Below are 23,013 nucleotides of genomic sequence, written 5' to 3'. Positions count from 1 at the left end.
GGTACCAACCCAAACCCTATATTCAATTTTAAAGATGCATTTGCTTGTACATATAAAACAATAGACTTCTTTCTGCCACAGAACAATAAAATGGAAAGAAAAACTTATCACTGCTCCAACTATGTTATTGGTTGTTAAATTTAGAGAGACAACCATAACAATAATAGTGTAAATAACTTGTTTGTGAAACACATTACTCTCTCTCTCTATCTGAGAGGTCAAACTTCTGAAAATTAAACATCATTTCCCTAATTAAGAACCAAGATGGTTGGGTATTGGAAAGGGAACCCTACTATTATCACACCCCGAAAGAACACCAATAAAATGAAATTCACTTGATGTCCTCAACTCTCAGCTGTCAAACAACTAGCTAAGTTGACGGTTCTTTTTTATCACCCAACTAATTACTTAACACTTTACAATGTGTAATCTTCTTCTTGAGAGGCTTGAATATAATAGAGCGACGTAGATGATGTAGCATTGTTCCAGGTGGCTGCTTAAGCACTGGTGTAGAAGGCTAGAGGCCAGAATAGCTCTCTAGCTTTTAGACAAGTAATTTTCAGCCTAATAGTCCCTATCATGAACCCCCCAGCGCCAGGCCCCAGCTACAAGAAAAAAATGAAAAGTAAAACAAAGAATTATTATGATCATATCTTTTCATATACCAAAAGTAATTAAAAAGAAAAGAGGTATAGTACATTCGGCTGCCAAAGCCACATCAATAATAAAGATACATAGATCGCTTGGGAATGATCATGCTCATCTCACCTAGTTTGTCACTTATTGACTAATTGAGGCACTTAAAAATATAATTTCAGGTCCCATTTTGGCCTGTTTATAATTTTAGTTAGGTATTGAAAATGAGGTTGCTGAAATACTAAATTGCACATTTTGATATAAAATATTCCCTTTAGCTCTTATTTAAGCAATCAATCGAGGGTTGGCTCGTTGATGTGTTAGCTAGTTTGTTCCAGTATTGATGTGGAATCAAATCAAGGAAAGTTATTATTGATGCATAGTACCGAATACCAATTTCATAGGTTTTCAGCTGTGCATTGAAAACGTTTTCTGTATTTAATATTGTCATTCATGGGAGATGTTCTCAATTTATAGCTGCAATGTATTGTGAGGTTAGTGTGAGGCATACTCTCTAATGAGTAAATCTGGTTTTTATTCATCACGTAAGCCTTATCCCAACTGGGTCTGCTTAGAGTATAGTAATCTTGTTTCTTCATCTACTTCTATTTAATGTCATATCCATTATTAAATTATGGGTATTTAAAACCTCTTTTTATTTTTTAAACTAAAAAATATATGCGTTTTTGTTTTAATTACCAAAATTTATTAAGAAGAAAAAAATATCAATGCTGTTAGACTTAGGGGGACTTCGCTTTCCAATAAATGGAGGCACATAAATTGATGGGTCCCATGGAAAAGAAAAAAACCCACACCATATTTCCAAATTAGTGGCTCCTACAAAAAAGAACGAAAACAACTCATTAACCTGAGTAAGTAATACTCTCGTTAGATTTAGGTAAATAACTTCTATATTAGCGTGGAAAATTGCTAAAGCCTAATGGGACAATATTGCCCCTTCAATGAAAATTAATATCCACTTTCGGTAACCCCCCCCCCCCCCTCCCCTCTTTGTTTAATGAAAATATGGTTAAAAATAGGTCTAAAACCAAATTTTGAAAAATAAAAACTATAAAACTATAAAAATGTGTCATTTTAAGTATTGATACGCCCCTATCGATACATAAGGATAGGAGCGTATCAATATTTTGAACATATAAGTGTTACCTCAAAAACATTTATCCGAATAAATGCATTTACCCAAATAAATGATTTATCAAAAAAAAACGAACAAAGCGTACATTCAAACCATGAAAATCGTCATTTACCATGCAAGAACCTAAAAGAAAAAAAAAATATGTGATGGGTTACCGGGTCATTGGTTCAACCTTCGGTTGGTCCAAATATAACAAGTAGATACTTTGGAAAAAGAAAAAACTTAATTTTTAGTTCTGTGACTTCTGTCATGTTGGCTGTAAAGAAACACGACGAACCACTTCTGAGTTCTGACTACGCAAAGGGCCAGTACCACACAATAGGGTCCAGACCACTTGACAACCGAAAGTTGGCCTGACACATTTCTCCTCTACAGTAGGGACCATTTTCCACATCAACTTCTTAGGTACAGAGCCACAACACAATAGTCAGTCCCCCTTCCTGTTTTATAATTTGGAACAAAGGGTTGAAAATGGACCAGGGCACTAAACATTGTTGCTTGCAGTTGCAGCCCATACTCCAGACTCCAGAGACTCCAGGGAACCTGCTCTTCTAGGCAAAAGGATTAATTTAGAGCAATCCATTTGTAGAAATAACATATAATAAAATAAAAGACTCAGTTTTCCCTTTATCTGAAGCTGCTATACACATGTTTTGTCTTTGTTAATGAACATTTAACCTAATTGAAGGGGCAAAGGGGCTGAGGACCTTCTTGTAAAAGAAAACTCAGAGGAACAGAGAAGAGAGTGGTCCATCACCCACCCTCTCCTTGTGCAGTAGTGCAAGCAGCAAGAGGCTTTGGACCCCAGTGCCAGGTAGGGTTGGACCCCACCACCACCAGCAGACTGAAACCCTAGCCACTGGCTGGAAAATGGCTAAACAGTACTATTCACAACAAAGGTACTGAGGCAGTGAGGCTGACTCTTTTGTATCTTTTCCCCATTTAAAAATCAGACTACTAAAATACATACATACCTTGTTGAAGGAAGAAAACATCAATTCCCTATATCATATTAGTCACAACCTCAATCAATTCATCCTGGCTTGCTCTAGGGTCGCTTTCTGGAGAAAGTGAGCAAGTCCAACTTATCTATGCTATCTTGGCACCTTCATGGGCTTTATCCATTTCTCCATGAAAAATCAATCTTGCATTCTGTGATAAAGATGCTTCCTCCTTGCCTTTGTTGAGAGCATCCACTATTTCTACATTCTTACCTGGAAGGGTATGACTTGTCAAAACCTAATGGTAATTACTTTTCTAGAAAATAATAAGTTAAAAAATATATCACCACTGCTTATGAAAATGAAAATAAAAATGTATAATAAGTAGAGAGAATAAAAAAAAAAAAGTCTTTATCTATGTTCCATACACATTAAGCCCACATCATATATGTGGATGCATGTATACAAAACACTGGCATGTTCACTTGTGATATATATGTGGATGCATGTATATGAAACACTGGTATGTTCACTCGTGATATATATGTGGATGCATGTATACGAAACACTGGCATGTTCACTCGTGATGTAGGTAGTAGGAGAGAATTTTGTAAAAATTTTATTTAAAATAGAAAAACAAGAGGCTTCAATGATTGAATTTCTTTGCCATTACATTGTCCTATTTTAAATGGTTTTTTTATAAGTATACTGTTTTAAATGATTGTTTATAATCTCTCTCTCTCCATATATAGATGGAGAAGAAAATGCAGAAGGAAAATATTCAGCAAAGCTTTCTCTTAATTAATTTTGTTACGATGTATATAAACGTGAAGAATTCATATTTTTTCTAGGGTAAAATACAAACATTTTCCCTGAAGTTTCTGATAATCATAAAAACATCCCTTATAATTTTATTTTAACAAAAACTTCTCCTGAACTTCTAAAAAAATTTGACAAAAACCTCTCTTCCGTTGGGTTTTGACCCAGACGGAAAACGTTTAACCTATGCATGAAACTCTTCAAATACCCATTTTACCCTTCTATAAAATGGGTACTGAAATAACTAACTGGTGAACGTCACTTAGCTATGATGAACCTCTGCTCTCTCATCTCCTCTTGTCTCGGAAGGAAGGTTAGGAGTAAAAAGTAGAGGAATCGGCAATGGCTCCCATCTCACACAGTGATGTGATTCCAGACCGCACTCTTGGTTACTTTGGGGAACCGATCCTTATCAAGTTATCATACAACTCTACTTATTTATTTAATTTGGTTGAATACGGAAGATATTGATACCAGTCTTTTTGCCTTCTATGGTTGGATTAATGACGGATTTACGTGAGTTCCAAATTCTATAGCGAGGGCCTCTACAGATTTCTTCAATGAAACAATCTCACGGTCTCCATCAATCCTGGCCTGTTCAATCTGCTCCCTCTCCCTAACAACATCAACAATTGCTTTCTTCAATTCCCCAAGTGTTCCTCACCATTATGGCAGGCAAGCCTTCGAACGAGGTTCTCTGCAGCAGCTGAAACAGGGAGTTGCTGAATTTGAGCTCGCCTTTTCGCCGGTTACTCCGATTTCTAGTATGACATGTCCTAGATATCCGTCGTCGTTTCTCAATGGTGGTGGTCACCAGTTCTTTGCTAGAATATGATCGTCTCTGGGTGGAACTTCACCAGCATTGAAGAAGGTGGAGCATTTCTCTATTCAGAAAGTTACTGGGGATGACTGCTGTTTGTTTTGAACACTGGTGAAAGGAATGACTATCAGAAAGGCATTATTCTTACTCCTCGGGAACAGAGAGATGATGTAGATGAATTGTGGATGGCTATGAAAGAGGTCATATGTTATGATGATAAAGAACAGAGTCGGTATGAAGAGGCATTGGTTGCAATTACTGTAGATGAATCTCTGAAACGATATTGCCAATGCATTGAAAAATCTAATTTCTGGGGAGGAGATTGTCTGAATTATTGGTGTTATCAAAGTTGTGCCAGCAGCCAATCATTGTTTACATACCAGAGCATGAGCATAGTGTCACGGGGGTAACCGTGGGGTCCCGTGTGGCAATCGAAATGGGCGAATAAACTTACGAAACAAAGTAAACACACACAAAAAGGCAACAAGATGGCACACGAATTAGCAAAAGGCTATTTGTATTGCATTAATCAGTGGTAAGCATAAACACACAGTACAGTGTCGAGGGGATCTCGTGCTTAACCTTTACACGCTTATGAGCTCACTCGACTACCTACCTCCCCTCAAAGAGTACATTAAGCTTTTGGGGGAGTGACAAAAGGAAACATCAAAAGGACAGAAAAACATACTAAGTAATTACAATAACGCCATTGGCGGTCCCCCTTACAAAATACAAGCAAAGCCCACCCATGACACACATGTTGACACCATGAAGGCACGCGATTGGCGCTCTGATGGCTCACTGTAGGTGCTTGATGGCGCGACGAAGGAGTCACCTGTGACATTCTCCCCCACTCAATTCGATCTACATCCTCGGAGATCGGCTTCGGTTGGTCCCTTAGAGTCACTGTTGCGGAAGGAGGGTTCTTCTGCTGCTCCCCGAACCGGCTGTCGTCCAAGGCCGAGGTGTATATTTTGGTGGCATGGTTGGATTGGCTCATTCTGTTGGGGTTTCCTATGGCTAAGTCCTTTCCTGGCAGCCTCAAGGTATGTTAGTGGCTGGTTCAGTTTGGCTAAGGGGTAGGTTTGGGCCAGGTAAGAATCAAAATGGTGTTTTGGATTATTAAGGTGTGGATTCCCATGCATTTTTCCCCAGGGGTAACTCACAGGGCTACTACGGGAACTAGCCTTAGGGAGGATGTGAATGTGGTTCCTAGATGGCTTGGGTGGCACTCGCTCTCCCTAGTGGTTGTGGTAGTAGATGTGGGCAAGGTTTGACACGGCCTTGGGTCTTCTTCTATTGGGCCCACCAATTGCGGGCGCTTGCGACTTCTGCTGCGAAGTCGACTTCTGCTGATGTGGTTGGTGTTGAAGCTGATGCTGCTGCTGGTGTTGACTTGGGCGCTAGCATTGGCATTGGCGTTGGAAATGGAACTGTCTTGGGGGTGACTTCTTCCTGGTGATGACTTCCCAACCAGTTCCAGTGTCGATGTGAGGTACTTGATAGGGGTTCTTCCTTGTTGACGCAGCGCTGTCTTCATGGTTGCTGGTTTCTTGGTACAACTGCAAAGCTAAAAGCTGCTTCCCAAGTATCTGCAAGGCTGATGAGACAGGAACCATGCAAGGGGAGTGTTCGTCCAAAATAAACAAACTATTGATGTGTGGCATAAGTGCTGCTTCTACCTGCTTGAGGAACTCCACTCCAAGAACAACCTGAAAATCATCCAAGGGAACCACAGATAGATTGATGGGTCCTTTCCATGGTCCAACTCGGAGTTCTACTCCACGGGTCGTGCCTTCTACTGCTTTGGCCCCGGAGTTGACAGCCTTGACCCACCCAGTTTGTTTGGTGGTGATCAAGCTGAGTCGCTTTGCCTCCACAAGCGAAATGAAGTTGTGGGTGGCCCCAGTGTCCACCAAGGCTTGGGTCGGCCTCCCGCCGAGGGTGATGTCTACATAATTCAGCCCCTTGTGGGCTTTGGTGGGCCGCTTTGATGTGGCCTCTTTCTTGACCATGGCGTTGATGAGTTGGAGGGCGCCTACTCTTGGCGCCGCTGTGGGTTTCTCCTCATCGCTCTCTTCACTATCGCTGAGTTTGGTGATGAGAGCAGTTATTTTCTTTCGGGTTGGACAGTCACTCGTCCAATGCTTCCCGTTGCAAAGGTAACAAGGCGCAGGAGGAGGTCTCCTAGTGGATTGGTGGCCCTGATAGCTTGGGCCTCCTTGTGGCTTCTTACCTTGTTGGTAATTGTAGGGCTTGTCCGCGGGCACTGGCTTCTCCTTTGTAGAGGTTGATTGTGGATCTCCCCCACTCAGACTCATGGTACCTGGGTTGGATGGTCTTTGCACATCTTCCTTAGGTGTTCTCAGATCAACAAGCTGCTCAGCTACGGCCATGGCGGTGGCGAGGTCCTCAACCCCGCGTCGCTGGAGTTCGAGCTCGGCCCATGGCTTGAGACCATCCATAAAATTGAACTGAAGATCCTTGTCTGACATGTCAGTGATCTCCAGCGTCAAGGCCAAAAACTCCTTGACATAGTCATGTAGTGATTCTTGATGTCTGAGATTCTTCATTCTTCGGCATGCCAAGTACTCCATATTTTCTGGGTAGAACTGCCGCTTGATCTCACACTTGAATCCAACCCAAGTGTCGATGGTGCGGGTTCCACGTTCAATGTCTTGGCAACACCTACGCCACCATAACATTGCGATATCAGTCAAATACATAGCAGCTGTACGTACTTGAGTTTGGTTGTCAATGATGCCAGTGGCGGAGAAATATTGCTCCAATTGCCACAAGAAGTTGTCAAGCTCCCTAGAATCCCGAGCACCCGAGTAAGGTGTTGGCTCACAGATCTTGATGTTCATGGAAGGTAGGGTGGAAGGAGTGCTAGGTGCGTTGGCCACTGCCCTCTTTAGGAGAGTCATCTCATCCAATTGCGCTTGAAATCTGTCTAGCAAGCCCTGTAGGCTGCTTTGGGAAGGCCCAACTCCCGAATTCTGTATGGTGGTGTGCATGTCTCTGAAGGCGCCATTGAAACGTCCTTCTAGTTCCACCACTGCATTCTCAACCGTCTCTAGGTTGAGGTGGAGTTCATCAACCCAATCTCGGGTTTCTCCCACTGTCACCTCGCAACGTAGGAGGCGCATGTCCACGGTAGCTAGTTGGTCGACTGATTTGTCGTGCTTGCTAGCTTTAGTTGTACGCCCCTTTGGGGCTTGTGTCTTGGTAGGTTTGTCAAGTGGAGCGTCATTAGTGTCGTGGGATTGAAGCCGCCCATGCGGTGTGTCATCGGCAATGCCCTGATTGCTCTTCATTGTGTTGATGTAGGGACGAAGACAAGGTCTAGAGTGTGTGTAGGAGCTCCTGCTCTGATACCAACTGTCACGGGGGTAATCGTTGGGGCCCCGTGCGGCACTCGAAATGGGCGAGTAAGCCTACGAAACAAAGCAAACACACACAAAAAGGCAACAAGATGGCACACGAATTAGCAAAAGGCTATTTGTATTGCATTAATCAGTGGTAAGCACAAGCATACAGTACAATGTCGAGGGATCTCATGCTTAACCTTTACACGCTTATGAGCTCACTCGACTACCTACCTCCCCTCAAAGAGTACGTTAAGCTTTTGGGGGAGTGACAAAATGAAACATCAAAATAACGAAAAAACATATTAAGTAATTACAATAACGCCATTGGCGGTCCCCCTTACAAAATACAAGCAAAGCCCACCCATGATACACATGTTGACACCATGAAGGCACGCGATTGGCACTCTGATGGCTCATTGCTTGATGGCGTGACAAAGGAGTCACCAGTGACAATAGGGTGGGAGGATGGGTCATTGGTTTTATTCCTATCACAAAGTATGGCGCTGAGTTCAGCAAGACATCAATGGGAAAACCAAGGAAGGTAGTAAGGCTTTTGTACAGTGGTAGGAACCATTATGATCTTCTCTTGCTGTCGTGTCAACTTCATCTCCACAACTCTCTCCTCATTTCTGACATTTCTCTTCCATCTTAGCTTTGAAGGCAACCCTCGACGCTTACTCGTTCTTTCACTCTCCAAATTTGGTTCTTAAGCCGCTCTGCTTGGTGGAGTTGAGAAGAGACGAAAACCAGAGTTAGGCATTGCTCGATCTCAATAGCTATCATCTCATCTTCAAAGAGTTTCTTCTCGGCCATCAATGTTTGGTTCTAGGCTGCCGAGCAAGAGATCTCTGACTCAAGGGTCTCCTTGGACTGAAGAAGAGAGTTGACCTATTGATTGGTGTAATCCATTCTTCACCAGTAGTTATTTCAGCACCCATTTTACAAAAGGGTAAAATGGGTATTTGAAAAAGTTTTATGCATAAGTTAAACATTTTCCGTTGGGTCAATGACGGAAAGTAGGTTTTTATCAAATTTTTTGAAAAATTTAAGGGAGGTTTTTGTTAAAGTAAAACTATAGGGGAGATTTTTATGATTGTCAAAAACTTCAAAGAATATTTTTATATTTTATCTTTTTTATTGTCGTCAAAAATAATAAAAAATTTGTTTATTGTGAAATCTAAATCTAAACTATACATAGCCCAATTGCTAAAATAATCACAGAATAGGCAGAGCAGGTCACCCCACTAACCATGGGAAGGATACAAAACTAGAAAAAGCAGAAAATTTTAGCCTTTTAGGGTTTAATTGAAAATGAGGGGTGTTTTAGGTCAAGAATTGGAAATTAGGGTTTAGACTTAAGAGTTTAGAGAGAGGGGAAAAAGGGCCCACACTCCCGTCCGTTCGGACCCTGTGTGCGGTATTGCTTCGCTGCCTGCTTGTATGAGAATCCCTCGACTTTTATTTTTAATTTTCTCTTTTACTCCTCCTTTCTCTCTCCTCTGAAAATCATGACTCTCTTCCATTTCAAGGAGAAAAGATATCCCTCCTTTTCTGTTGTTAAATTTCCCCAAGGTTCTTATATACAGCTCTCCATGATCAGCTTTTGAGCTTTTTCTCGAAGCCCATGTCAGGTTCCAGCCAACTGAAGCGCACCCATCTCCCTTTTCACCTAATTCTTCTCCATTCCTTCTCAAATTTAGGGGTTTTATGGGGTTTATGAGCCCTAGTGCTTACCAGGTCGACCACAGTGTCACCTGATCTCACCTTCGACTTCTATCGAGTTTTCGTAAATTCTATTTTCTGGGTTTTCGTAATTTGACCTCCTTTATTTAAATTCAATTGCCTTTCGGCTGTTTATTTCGACATCTAGTTCTTTCTAGGGCATCTTGGTCTTAGCTGAGGTTCAGTGTTAATTGAGTCAACTTAATCAATCTCCTTGAATTGGATCAAATTTAGCAGAATCTGCTTTCTGGGTTCATCGAACAAGGTTATCTTTGCTGGACTTCCATGGCTTTTATAGCGATCCCGGGTTCTGGTTCGGGATCAGGATCGAGTTTGAATTCCGGGTTTCAATTCTTGAATTCCCCTTTTGGAGATACCACATACACCAAGGTCTTTGTTGGCGGATTGGCATGGGAGACGCAAAGCGAGACTATGCGTCGTTATTTCGAGCAGTTTGGAGAGATTCTCGAGGCAGTCGTGATCACCGACAAGAATACAGGGAGATCGAAAGGCTATGGTTTTGTGAGTATTTCTTGTCTTGGGTTAAGTTTTCTGAAACTGCAGAAACAGTAATTTTCCTTATTCTTTTTCCTCTGTGATTTCGGGCATTGAAGAAGAGATGAATGATATTATATTTTAGTGCTTCTCTTTTTTTATACTGACGAGAGAGATGACTTGGTTTATCCTTGCGGTTGATTTGCATGGAGGGTTTAGGTGACTTTCCGTGATCCAGAATCTGCAAGGAGGGCCTGTGCTGATCCAACCCCGGTTATAGATGGTAGAAGGGCGAATTGTAATTTGGCTTCTCTTGGGCGGCCTAGGCCATTTATACCTTACGGTATCTTGACTATCTTATTTTTTTCCTACTTACTGAACATTCCATTAATATGTAAGGACTATTTGAACTTCTAATTTATCCACTTTGACGTGCCTTTATAAAATTTCGTTTCTTCCATGAACTGAAAACATGTCATCTGAGATGCTCTATGGAACCTTGGCAATTCTGGTCTAGTTGGTAAATTGTGCCTAATGTGTACTAATATTGCCGCTCTTACAAAGGCAGAAGAGTCTTGATTGAAATGTATGCCCTGGGATTAAACTCTCTTTGTTTTTGTGTTGGATATCCGAGCTCTTGTCGCTGGACCTTAAAGTTCAAGCATGCAATCCTGATTTCTATTACCTTTATTTTCTTTTCTTGCTTTTTTTGCATGTGATATTTTGTTTCTCTTTAGGGAGGTGCCAGGGTTGAACAATGGCTTATGTGATTTTTCTTCAGCAGTATTGGAATTAGAAGTTCCAATAGAGTTGCACTTTCTGTATATAATTGAATATAAGTACACCTAGAGATTATTTCATGCAGGAAATTGGCTACTCCACCCTCTTTGCCTCTCGAAATTACTTCCCCCCAGATTCTTCTCCCATCTTAGTAGCCAAACATAATCTTCATATTCGGTTTACACGATTAAGTTGTTCACTTTTTTCATAATACACCAGGGTTTGCCAATGGGACAGTAGGAGATCAGTGTCTCAAGATTAAGTTGTTCACTTTTCTCATAATACACCAGGGTCTGCCAATGGGACAGTAGGAGATCAATGCCTCTAGTGCAAATGTAGGAGCAACAAGAGCTCCCACCAATCCTTTTTTTTTGTATAAATAATGGTATTATATTTCAAAAAGTGGGGGAGAATCCCTCAACCCTTATATACATCAAGGATTTCTAGAAAGCATATATAAAAAGAGATTCCAACCCAAAAACACCATTTTAAAACTTGGAAATTAACATAAAAAACAATCTGCTCCAAATTGTTACAAAAGTGTTGATATTTCAGTCCTCTAAACTCCTTGGATCAGCTGGACCAATGAATAACAGATCTCATTCTTCCCTGGTATATTTTCCAAGGCCCTAGCCTCACCTTTGGATATTCGTTTATTTCATTCACTTCATATCAACCAGCAAATAGAAGGAGGCACTAGCTTCCATAGAATTCCCTGAGGGTTGAAACCTTACCTAGGCCACAAGGATAGTAAGCACCTTTTATCAGCAGCTGTAAGCCGCTGTTAAACAGCTTTAAACAATGGGTCCCCACACTATAACAATAAGAGCATTGAATCAGCAGGTGGGAGACTGACTCAGGTTCCAAACCATACAACACTGATTGTTTTCCAATTTCATTCCTTTTGATAAAAGATGGTCAATGGTGGGAATCTTGACAATCACTGCCATTCACAAGAAAAGGAAAGGAAATTAAGATCATTTCATGTGTCAATTGTTTTCTGCCCCTTTTCAAAAAGAAAAAAAAAGTAAAGAAAAAGAAATAAAAAGAGAAGAAAGACCTCTTGGTAATCTTAGTCTTCTTTGTAATTTGTCTCTTATACAACCCCTAATAGTTGAGTTAAGGCTGAGATGTGTGTGTGTGTGTGTGTGTACCAATGTTTTAAAACATAAAGGCGTGACGCAAGGCATTCCACTACCTAGAAGCATGAGGCGTAGTTCAAAACATAAGAGGCGTAAGGCCCCTTAAGAGGAGGGGAGGGGGATGAGGAGGAAGGAGGGGGAAAAAGAGGAAGGGGAATTTTGGGGGGTAGGAGGATCTAGGGGCAAAGCCCCCCAGCCTAAACTTTTTTTTAGATCAGTAACCATCCTAAATATTCTTTACTCCTTCTCTTCCCTTCCCTTCCCTTTTATTTTCTTTCTTTTCTCTTTTTTCCTTTTTCTTTTCCTTTTCTTTCATTTCTTTTCTTTTTTCTGTCTTTCTATGTGAGGCATGTGTGAGACACATGAGATGAGGCATACAACTCTAGCACACCTCAAGGTATATGAGGCATATACCTCTTGCACCTGAGGCATACATCTCAAAGGCATCAATACTTCTGGGCGTTTTGGGGGAACCTCGCCCAGACGCACCTCCAAGCATACACCTCCTATGCCTTTTAAAACACTGGTGTGTACCTTAGGTAGGGCTCCAAGTTGGGTTGCCCAATTTGAAGAATTTCAACTACACTGGGCTTGGGTTAGGGTCCAGGCCCATTGAAAATTTAACAACTTCCCAACCCAAGTTATTCCAAGTTGCAGCCCTAACCTTAGGTACTACCACAAATTTCTACTCAACAAAGATGTATTATCTATCCCATCTATATAGGTTGGCCATACAAACCCCCTTCCACCAATGCACTATATCAATAGTCATGGTCATTGTTAAGTTGTGAGCCCTCAAATCATTTCTCAATATCTCAATGTTTTATCATTTTCTCAAGATTTCAATCCAAATCCTTTTTGTCCTGCCCTTGGCTCTTCTAGACCCTTCAACTTGTATCAAATCACTTCTTATTGATTCTATTCACATGCCCAAACCATCAAAGTCTGCATTTCCTGATTTTATATCCTATTCTAGAGCTATTCCTAGATTTCCTCATTTTGTAATCTATTCAAAGCATCTGCTTCTCCAAAGCATTTTTGGACATGTTGCTTTTTTGACTACCCAACATTCTGATCCATGCAACATTACTAACCTTACACATCCTATAAAATTTTTCTTTAAACCTGATTGGCATTCTTCTATCACACAGCACTCCAAATGCACCTCTCCATTTCATCCACGGTGGTTTAGAGACTCGGTCGGCTCCAAATTATGTATCTCATCTCTACTTCTTATCTCGTTGGTACTTGGTAGCATTGTGTGTTTCTTAATTTTTAATATTTTATAGGAAAAAATTCATGTAAATGGTTGTTCATTTAACAATAGCATGGTGCCTGAAGTTGTAAGCCACCATCTGTACAGAATATTGACCTGTAGGAGAGGTAACCACCTAATAAATACCCCAAGCCAAATAAAACAAACTTATTTTTTGATGAACAAAAAAATACTTATTGGATGACCCCAGCATGTCTTGTCTACTTTTTCTTTAATCCACCACTTTCCTTGGTGTGGCTACCCGACCCACCTTCCCACACCGTACCTTGGTCCCCAGACCCTAAGAATCTCATCCCCCTTTGGGCTACGAGTCACCAAGAAAAGAAAAAATGTTTTTCTTGAAAATTCCTGGGTTTTCCTAAATTCCTGAATTCCCAAACATTTAGGTGGCGACTCCAACTCCTCCATACTCCATTCCATCCCTCCCTCCAGGTCGGGTAGCCACACCTGGCATCTGAAGTGGTGCAATAAATTTGATGTTTCAGATGATCTGATGCATTCAAGTTGGGCAGTGATGAGATCCCCAAGTAGTGCTACTATGCTAATGGTGGAATGTGAACCTATGAGCATCTTGGACTTTGATGCTTTCTGTATTCCTATCACAAGTTATTAAGGATGCAAAGCTATGTTTTCTATTTCTATAAGTAATTATTTAAATGATCTTCCAGTATCAGTTTTGATTTTGTAAATCAAATATTTGTTATCTTGCAAAAGTTGGGCAATCAAGAGATCACTTTCATTCTCATTTTCTTTCTATTGCGGTCTCCATCCTTTGTGTTGACTCAAGTTACAATAGCACCTTAGCAGTTTGCACTCCATGGTACTAATGTACTGTGCTCCTTGTTTCTCATTTCACATAGGACGTCCAAGATCAGCGACTCCCTACTTTGGAAGTGTACAGACACCCCGAGGGGCTTATGTTGGAAGCCCCAGTTATCGACAACCACTTTCTTTCAGCTACCAACAAGGATTTGCATATCCTCCATATGGGTGAGTTTTTTCTTCCGCTGATGGTCTTATGCAATGGTCCTAAATCTGCCATCTGACTTTGAGATTGTCTGAATCAGCTCTATATGGTATGGTCCTGAATAATAAGTATCCAGTTCGAAATCCAAATTCATGAACTGTCTGATTAGTGTTGATACTGGACGCAACTGTCTTGATACTGTACCTGAGTTGTGTGTTAATGTTGTTTCCCGGCATGTGGTTGCCATATGGAGGGTACAATACATGGATGACATACTGGAAATCCTAAGACTAGTTATAGAATAATCCTTTCTTTTAAGACCAGCTTTGTAAATATTACATCTTTTTACTTTGGCATCTATAGATGCACTTTTTAGTATATTTTGTTTCATGTGGTAGTTCCTATTATATATCCTGAAAGGGCATAATACAACTCATATAGATCTTTTCATTATGTGGGCTTTCTCCATGTCAGCACTGTCTAACATGGATGCATCCCCTGTTTTCAAAGTTTCATGGGCCTTGGGAGCTTGCAAGACACATGGCGATACCCTTTTTGTGGTCTGCAGCATCATTACAGACTTATTTATGCATGTTTTGACTGATATATAAAGGAAGTAATAGTCCTAGAATCATTATGCTTTCGTGAGAGTTTCTTTTGCTTACATCATATCCATACTTTTAATCAGTGAACTGACTCATGGATTGATTAGTTGGTCATTGGACCACCTGGTCAAACATATCTTCCAGCCATATATGGTACAAGAGATGGCATATTGGTTGAATGAGCTTGATAGGTCAAGCACATTTGATAAATGTGCAGTTGGTAAACCTGGGTCATTATTGCATAATCATTTCAGGACTGTTACATGTATCCTTTATCTTGTAACATTATCTAAGTTCCACAAGCTCCTCATCCAAATGGGTTAATATTTGTGCCCAAGAAACTAATAGAAAAATCCATAAACAAAATACTCAGATAATGAAATGTTTTTTCTTTTTTTTTTTCGAGAGGTACCAGCTTGTGCCTCTCCTCGGGTGGGCAGTCTGTTTTTGTATCATCATCTTATTATGTCTGAATAAATTACCATTCATTTATCAAAAAAATGTTTTTTCTTTTTGTGCAGGTACACAACTTATGGTCCTGAATACATCTACCCACAGGTTGAAGAATTATAGATTCACAATCATCTTCTAAAGTCACTTTTTGTAGGGAAAGAAATTTTACAAGATTGTTTGGTCAGTCCTACAAAGCTGAATTTCAACTTTTGCATGTTTTCATCTTCTGTTTTGCAGGGAGCATATAGTCCTTATATTGGTCAGCAATACCTTCAGATATATGGGGTACCAGGGACAGTTAATGCAGCTGTCTACCCTGTTGGGCCATTGGGGCAGCCCCTTCCTGGCAGTCACGGGTACACCTCAGTTCAAGGCTATGCAATGCCAGGCCCTCACGTCGTGCAACTTAGTGGGCCCAATGTCAATGGAGTGACACCACCTGTTCCCACAATTCAAGCAACATATCCTACAGGCAAAACTTTTTTCTTGGTTGATGAATTTTCTTTTCAGACCAGGCAATACCGATGTACAGTCCACCCAAAGCTAATCTGTTCTAAATACAGATAAATAGTGTTACTTTTCCTTTTAAGGAATGTTCTTTTGGTGGTTTGGCTGTGTTACGTCTGGTTTTGGAATATAAAACCACAATTTGGCATTCTTTGGCATGAGTTTATGATTCTGGAACCACAAATACCTTGGGTTCAAGATCAGAAAAAGAAATATAGGGGATTTTGAACACTAAGATTTTTAGCGTTCTCAACCAGGAAATAGTTTTACTGATTCAAGCATGATGTCATGGTGATCCAGTGTGTATCTCACACACCAGATGGTTGGGTATCTCCATGTGAAGATGCTCATTTGATCAAAGATCAATGGTGATGATTGAGATTTGTATCAATGTGTGACTTAAAACATAATCATTAGAGTTTTTTAAAGTGAAACCCTGTATAGAATTTTTTAGTTAATGATGATGATGATGAAGTCTCAGAGAATAGAAATTTGGATGATGTTTTGTAGGCAAGCTATTGATTTATATAATAGTGATAAAAGTAGAAGGGGTAAAAAGATTCCCCCTATTTGCATTCACCTTGTTACACGAATACCTTGGGTTCAAGATCAGAAAAAGAAATATAGGGGATTTTGAACACTAAGATTTTTAGCGTTCTCAACCAGGAAATAGTTTTACTGATTCAAGCATGATGTCATGGTGATCCAGTGTGTATCTCACACACCAGATGGTTGGGTATCTCCATGTGAAGATGTTCATTTGATCAAAGATCAATGGTGATGATTGAGATTTGTATCAATGTGTGACTTAAACATAATCATTAGAGTTTTTTAAAGTGAAACCCTGTATAGAATTTTTTAGTTACTGATGATGATGATGATGAAGTCTCAGAGAATAGAAATTTGGATGATGTTTTGTAGGCAAGCTATTGATTTATATAATAGTGATAAAAGTAGAAGGGGTAAAAAGATTCCCCCTATTTGCATTCACCTTGTTACATAACTCACTAACCAGGCATGTTCCTTGTATTTATCAGGTGTAGCAGCACAAGTTCCAGCACAACCACAGTTCATGGTTCCTGCTCATTCTCCTCAGTTTACACAAGGAAGTGGTTCAGATCAAACAGCAGGTTGAGGGATAGATCAAGATGAATTACATCTTGAGGTATAAAGCTTTGTCCATCTATTTCTTCCAATATTCCAGCAGTATTATATTTTCATTGGAGCTCGTCATTGTTATTTACAGGTATCCTTAGATTGCAGCAGGACTAAGAGCACCAGTACTGCTACTTGAGTGGCAGGCTTTGAATCTAGCCTTGCAAATTATCATCTTTGCATTCTAGAGGTAAAATCTGATTCATTCATTAAGTACAGGATATATTATTGACTGGAACTTAATTGATCGAGTTCTGTATACTTGGGAAGTTACAAAAAGAAAGGAAATTGGATGGGGCATTAGATTGGTCTGCCAGTAGGATAGTAAGTTGTTTCATATTTGGACCCATCATTTACCAACATATGGATGTTGAATCTGTGTAGGAAAAATTGGTCAAGGATTAATTGCCTGATATTTTTAGCTTTGTTTAGGTGGAGACTGGAAACATGAAAAGGATGTTAGATGAACTGGTTAATTTGGATGATTGGATCATTCAATTGGGTCAATTTTTCACCTTTACTTATTTTTGTTTCGTTTGTGCTTTTAACTAGTCGGTAAGCCATGATTAAAATCTGATAGACCTGGGGTTTATGCCTCCCATGTGCATTTCTTGTAAGATGATAAATTCAGTCCAAACCATTAGCAAGTTTTACTTGTTTAAACCACATTGTTAGTGAACTAATATTACCTATTCCTATCGTGGTTTGATCCTTAATTCTCAAGTTTCATCAATGGAATTTCTGACTAAGTAGCTTTGTGTTGTGGCAGGTCATCCATAGTCATGGTCACTGGAGATACCAGAGTCAGATGTCAAGTCGCTCCAAGCACTGGAGCAATGAACAGGAGAGAGTTTGGATTGCTCTTCTGTCGCAGTAGTGTCTAAAATCCTCATGTCCTGCCGGAGCTTGAGGTCACTGGAAGAGTATGGATTGATGGATGCTGGAATCGGTTTCTGGCAACCATGTAGGGACAGACTGTAAATTCAGCATGTAGAATAATGAACATATGATTATTTTATCGTCTAGACCCAAGATTGGGTGTATAGCGAGTCCCTAGTGTTTGTGTAGGATGTTTGTGCATTGTATTTAACATCAGGAGTCTGTGGAAGTGTGCATATCAATAGCTGTTTATCTGAGGAACATTTTCAGTAATTGGTTATTTGTAAGACTCCAGAAAGGGCTTCAAAGACTGGCAGCAGGGAGTAATAATTTAACAAGGGGAACTTCTGTATATGTTCTCTTCCAACACTTAGAACTCTGATCTTAAGGCTACCTTAGTTCCGTTTGCTTACAAAACAACAACCGGAACAGGGCGAGGGATTATGTAGAAAAAATGAAATTTGCTTAAATGGTTGTAATGTTGGTACTTGATCGTATGTTCTTTAAAATGTAGGTCAGATGAGAACACGCATCTGAAGTGTGAACAGTGACGACACATGAGAATGAAAGGGCCCTTGTTATATCATCTTTCATCTATGGAAGTATGGATGATGATAGACCAAATGATAGTCGCTCAGTTGGTAACTTATCTCTCTGGTTATTGCGGAGAGTAGGGATCAAATCCCGGCGGGCATCACCAGGGTTGGGGACCCGCTACAACCTACAAATATTATAGAATCTGTTAGTGAACTACAAGAGTGCTTGGACTTGTTAGTGTAGGAGAGAAACTACGCTCCAGAAAAGATTGATGACTATTCTGTTGATGGATGTGAACTCTCTGGAAATGGCTGGATGTCTGATCCTTCAGTCCGGCCCTCATGACCTTGTACCTCACCTGTTTGGGTTTCATCAGCGGCTCAGCCATTCAATTCTTGGTTTCTATTTTCTGATACAAAACCGAAAAAGGGTTTCCAAAACGTCAGCCTTTTGGCCAAATTTGTTTCAAACATTCGTACTAATGCTCTGAAATTGTGGGGCCCATGAACCCGCTCTAGTTAATTCTGTTCAATTATTCTCAGTTTGGAAAAAGTACAAATACAAATATGTATAGTACAAATACATACAAAACTAGCGGAGCAGGCCCTATGTTGCAAGGGCTCGCTCATAAACTATTAGGCTCGAGCTTGATTCGATATAGAGACTTGAGCTCAAGCTCAAGAGCTCGTCTCGAGTCAAAAGGTTGGAAATTTGAGTTCGGTTACCTTTGATTGTAGGTCTCTCAAGCAGTCGAGATGTCGAGCCGAGGTCTCCTTCAATTGTTAATGTGCCAAACCGATGTCTCTCTCAGCTGTTGAAGTGTCGAGCTGAGGTTTTCCTACCAAGCAAGGTGTCGAGCTAAGGTCTTCCTTAGTTGACAAGGTGTCAAGCTGAGGTCTCCCTCAATTGTCAAAGTTTTGAGCCGAGATCTCCCTTAGTGACCGAGGTGCCGAGCCAAGGTCTCCCTCGGTGGTCGAGGTGTCGTCTAGCTCAAGCTCGATTCGAATTAGAGACTTGAACTTGAGCTCAGAAGTTCAAGCTCGGCTCAGCTCGAACTCAACTACCTAAGATTGTAGGTCCCGTAACAGTCGAGATGCTGAGTTGAGGTCTCCCTTAGTTGACAGAGTAGCATTCTTGTAATTTATAAAGGGAGAGAGAGAGAGAGAAAGAGAGAGTTGGTAGGTGAGTGGCATTCTTGTAATTTGAAAGAAAAAAAAAACGAGAGAGTTGGTAGGAGAGACTAGAGAGTGGCATTCTTGTAATTTGAAGGAAAAAAACAAAAGAGAGAATTGGTAGAGTGGTTTTCTTATAATTTCTATAAAAAGAAAGTAAAAAATACTGTTAGATTCCATTTCCCTCATCCTCAAGCCTTCTTATTTACACATTTCAGCTTAATATATTTATATAAATATAGATATAAGGTTTTGTATTCTACAAATTTGTATTTGTACTCCTTCCAAACTGAGCCTAAAATGCATTTTTTTTTAACACCAAGTCGAGTTTGCCAGCTGAAGGGTTTTGCTTCAGGGAAAATTTTGCCATCGCTGTTTTGCATCCAAAACCTGAAGGTAGAAGAAAGATGAACAGTGAAAAAAGAATTATTTTCATAATTTTACCCCTCACCATAACGTTTGTTTAACAGAATTGGACTATATATATATATAGGAACCCATCCCCGTCAAGAATCTGAGATGGGAACGGGGAATATGATTACCCCGAACCCACCCCATTGCCATTCCTAGGCCTATAGTGGTCAGACAATCCCCAAAATACAAAATACAGGGTACTTATATGCAATTTACCCTATTTTCAAATAGAAATATTTTTTTTCAACCCTAACACAACCTAGGGCCCAAGTCCAAACACATTGTATTTCCCTGGGAACAACTCGTACTTTCTCTTAACATGGAAGAATAATACCGAAAAAAACATGGAAGAATAACTCAAACGGAAGTAGACAGTAGAGCAAAATGCAAATCAAATATAGCAAAATGGAATGGGTAACGTACAAATTTAGTCTCTTGATTGGCACCCTTCATGTACCCAAACTAAAATATCATCATTTAATGAGACAATTCATTAAAAAAAACACAATGCTACCAAAATTATTAAAAAGAAAAAGAACGCTCAAAATTGTGAAACTTCATTGAGAAGCAAGAACAGTGGATAAATGACATTGATCCTTGTTAAATTTTTCCCAGTCAACTTCCTTTAGCATTTTGAACCTTTCATCTAATGTCAAAAAGCCAGCTTGAGAAGAAATCAAATTGCATTTCCCTGCTTTATGAAGCAAAAGCACACTAGCCCCGATGTCCGGGCCATGAAGCTTCCCTGTCAGCAACACTCGGAGAGGCATGAAGAGAAACTTTCCCTGTCAGTCATAGAATAGAAAGAGATTTTCAGCTTAATTCATAGAAAGAAGAGAGAAGCCCAAAGTAACTTTTGGTCAAGGACATTCTTGTTATTCATCCAGCTAGAACCAACCTTGCGTTTCAATGATTTACCAAAGCTTTTAACCCACTTCTGCCAACCGGCATGGCCTTCTTCAATTGCACAAAGGAATTCTCCATTATCATAGGCAGCTAACAAGCTGGCTGCAACTTCAGAAAGCTTGTCTTCCAAGACAGATTTACCTTCCTCACTGGCCAAAAGAAAGAAAGTATTCCTGTTATATGACTTCTTAAAGCAAAATGGGTAGCTTCAAGTGGTCAGTTTTTTCCTTTGCATCATTAAAACAAATTAGAATGAACCATTAACGGTTGGTCATTTATGTCTATTCCGGGCAGAAATGTTATTATTGAGCTTATATGTGAAGATAATAAGTTGTAACAGGTTCTGTTTTGGGGCTGATGAGGGAGTAATAGTTGGCTGTTAGATTCCATGGAGATAATGAGAAGATATTGGTTTGGCTGTAAGTTTTCATGGTGATGCTGTTTGTGTTGGATTCATAGAGGGTTTTAATGAACAGGAGAGGATGTACTGGTTTTCTTTTTTTCTTTTTGGTGATACTCAATCACCGGCTCTTGTAACTCATCATTTTCCCTTGACAAAATTTTTTATTTACTATATCAAAAAAAGAAAAGAAAAGGAAGGTCCTTGGTCTTTCAGGATTCTTATTAGAGAAATAAGAGCATTATCTTCCAATCTGAACAGCTTGTTCAGGTAGATCCCCCAGATCAGCTAATGCCTTAGATGACTCAATTACTCTCTGCTAATAGAATAATCTGAATATTAGGGGCCCTCTTGCATTATACCATCACTATCAAGGTCCTCTTTCGATCATCATCATTTATAGGAAAAGGCAAGCAATAAAGAAATAAAGATAGGAGTGTACCTAGTACGTCCCTTATTTATACAGATTAGAGAGATGAAATGATGTCGAAGAATCAAAGGAGAATCACGTGACATCATCCTTATCTATGGCCCTTGTTAGAAGGGTGCATGATTGCCATCAGGTTCAGCTCAGACTCGAAGCCTTGTGTAGCTGGTTTTTCTTGACAAAAGCCTTGAATAACGTAGGCATTCCAACAGGTTTGCTATGCACAGAAGAGGTGGGGAGATTTATCAACATGTCATCTTTTTTATGTGGATTGGTTCACCCAGCTTCAATTCTTCCATTTTCCTTCCTTGGTCCTATTGCTCATTTGGTAGTAGAGGGCTCTCTAATGAAATATGGCCTCACAATCTTCTGGGGTGCGGGGATGGAGAGGAATTAGAGGATTTGGGGAGGAAAAAGAATTGACCTTATATTCATATTGGCATAACCTTATAGATGTTTCTGGCTTTTTTCATTGATTGGGCTTTGGTTTGAAATAGTTCAACACTCTAAAAGCATGAAACTTTATGTTCAAACAAATTACTGCTTTGGGTGCAAGGGGTTTGTACATTGTAAAGTTCTTTTTTGAGGTTTTCTTGCACTTGTGTACATCTCTATACATGTGCCACTAATAGAAGTTATCTTTCACATGGTTTGCAATATTGATGATATTTGGCAAAATATCCCCAATATATCCCCATTTGCTAGGCGGCAATATGAAAACTTCCTGGAATCTTTTTTTTTTCAAATATCCCCGATATATTGCCAATATGTCGGTGATATTTGAGATTTCATTGATATACTCTATATTTTTAAAGTTTAAAATTCTAGTATATTATTAAAAACTTTTAAATATTTCATTTAAATCATCATAATTTTTTTTAAATATTTTCCTATAAGAACCAGCAGGGTATTAGGGTATTAGTGATTGGATACTTCTTGGCTTACTACTTTGATGTGATTCACTTACCAAGTTACTATAATTCAAAAGAAAAAGAAATGCATAGAACTACAAAAGAGTATTCTAGATCTAACCAAAATATATGGCAACACTAAAGATAAAAGTTAAATGGCAAGCAAATGACATGTATAAAAAACAAAAGATGACTAAAGACCAAAAGGGAGACAAAGAGAAACATACCTATTACAATTTGCTTAATATTTCCCCATTTGATTTATACAATTCTTTGTTATGATGTTTTGAGCCTTAAATGTGCAATTATATTTCTTCTAATGATCACTTGAAGGCTTATTAACTAATTTAATATTTCTAGAAAACTTTTTTGATTTTTAAAATTTTCCAAATATCTTAGTGAAATATCTCCAAAATTTCTCCAACCCTAACATGGAGAAATGTTCATCGATATCAATATTGCGAACCATGATCTTTCATTAATTCTGAAAAGGGGGTGTAAAATATTATAGATCATTACAAG

The 23,013-nt window shown here is 39.6% G+C and overlaps 2 protein-coding genes and 1 pseudogene across 2 annotated transcripts in view; 2 read left to right on the top strand and 1 right to left on the bottom strand.

Moving 5' to 3' along the window:
- Positions 1 to 4,220: 4,220 nt before the first annotated feature.
- LOC104606935 (OVARIAN TUMOR DOMAIN-containing deubiquitinating enzyme 3-like) lies at positions 4,221 to 8,794 on the top strand (annotated as a pseudogene).
- A 330-nt stretch (positions 8,795 to 9,124) lies between these two features.
- LOC104606862 (uncharacterized) lies at positions 9,125 to 18,078 on the top strand. Its single transcript, XM_010272268.3, has 8 exons — positions 9,125 to 9,987; positions 10,180 to 10,303; positions 14,019 to 14,148; positions 15,252 to 15,288; positions 15,421 to 15,655; positions 16,728 to 16,855; positions 16,937 to 17,035; positions 17,615 to 18,078. Exons 1-6 carry the CDS (start codon positions 9,751 to 9,753, stop codon positions 16,823 to 16,825), a joined length of 861 nt encoding a protein of 286 aa, XP_010270570.1. The 5' UTR covers positions 9,125 to 9,750; the 3' UTR covers positions 16,826 to 16,855; positions 16,937 to 17,035; positions 17,615 to 18,078.
- A 2,144-nt stretch (positions 18,079 to 20,222) lies between these two features.
- The window catches only part of ERS (glutamate tRNA synthetase), a 34,533-nt gene continuing 31,742 nt past the window's right edge, over positions 20,223 to 23,013 (bottom strand). The window contains exons 12-13 of the mRNA XM_010272267.3: positions 20,746 to 20,902; positions 20,223 to 20,632 (exon numbers count right to left, since the gene is read on the bottom strand). Coding sequence (XP_010270569.1) covers positions 20,405 to 20,632; positions 20,746 to 20,902 — 385 coding nt within the window. The 3' untranslated portion in view covers positions 20,223 to 20,404. The remainder of the gene's footprint in view (positions 20,633 to 20,745; positions 20,903 to 23,013) is intronic.

This window comes from Nelumbo nucifera, chromosome 6 (genome assembly GCF_055504915.1).
Source record: "Nelumbo nucifera cultivar China Antique chromosome 6, China Antique-T2T, whole genome shotgun sequence".
In the NCBI taxonomy this organism is placed as follows: domain Eukaryota; kingdom Viridiplantae; phylum Streptophyta; class Magnoliopsida; order Proteales; family Nelumbonaceae; genus Nelumbo; species Nelumbo nucifera.
This window is presented reverse-complemented; position numbering and strand designations above follow the sequence as displayed.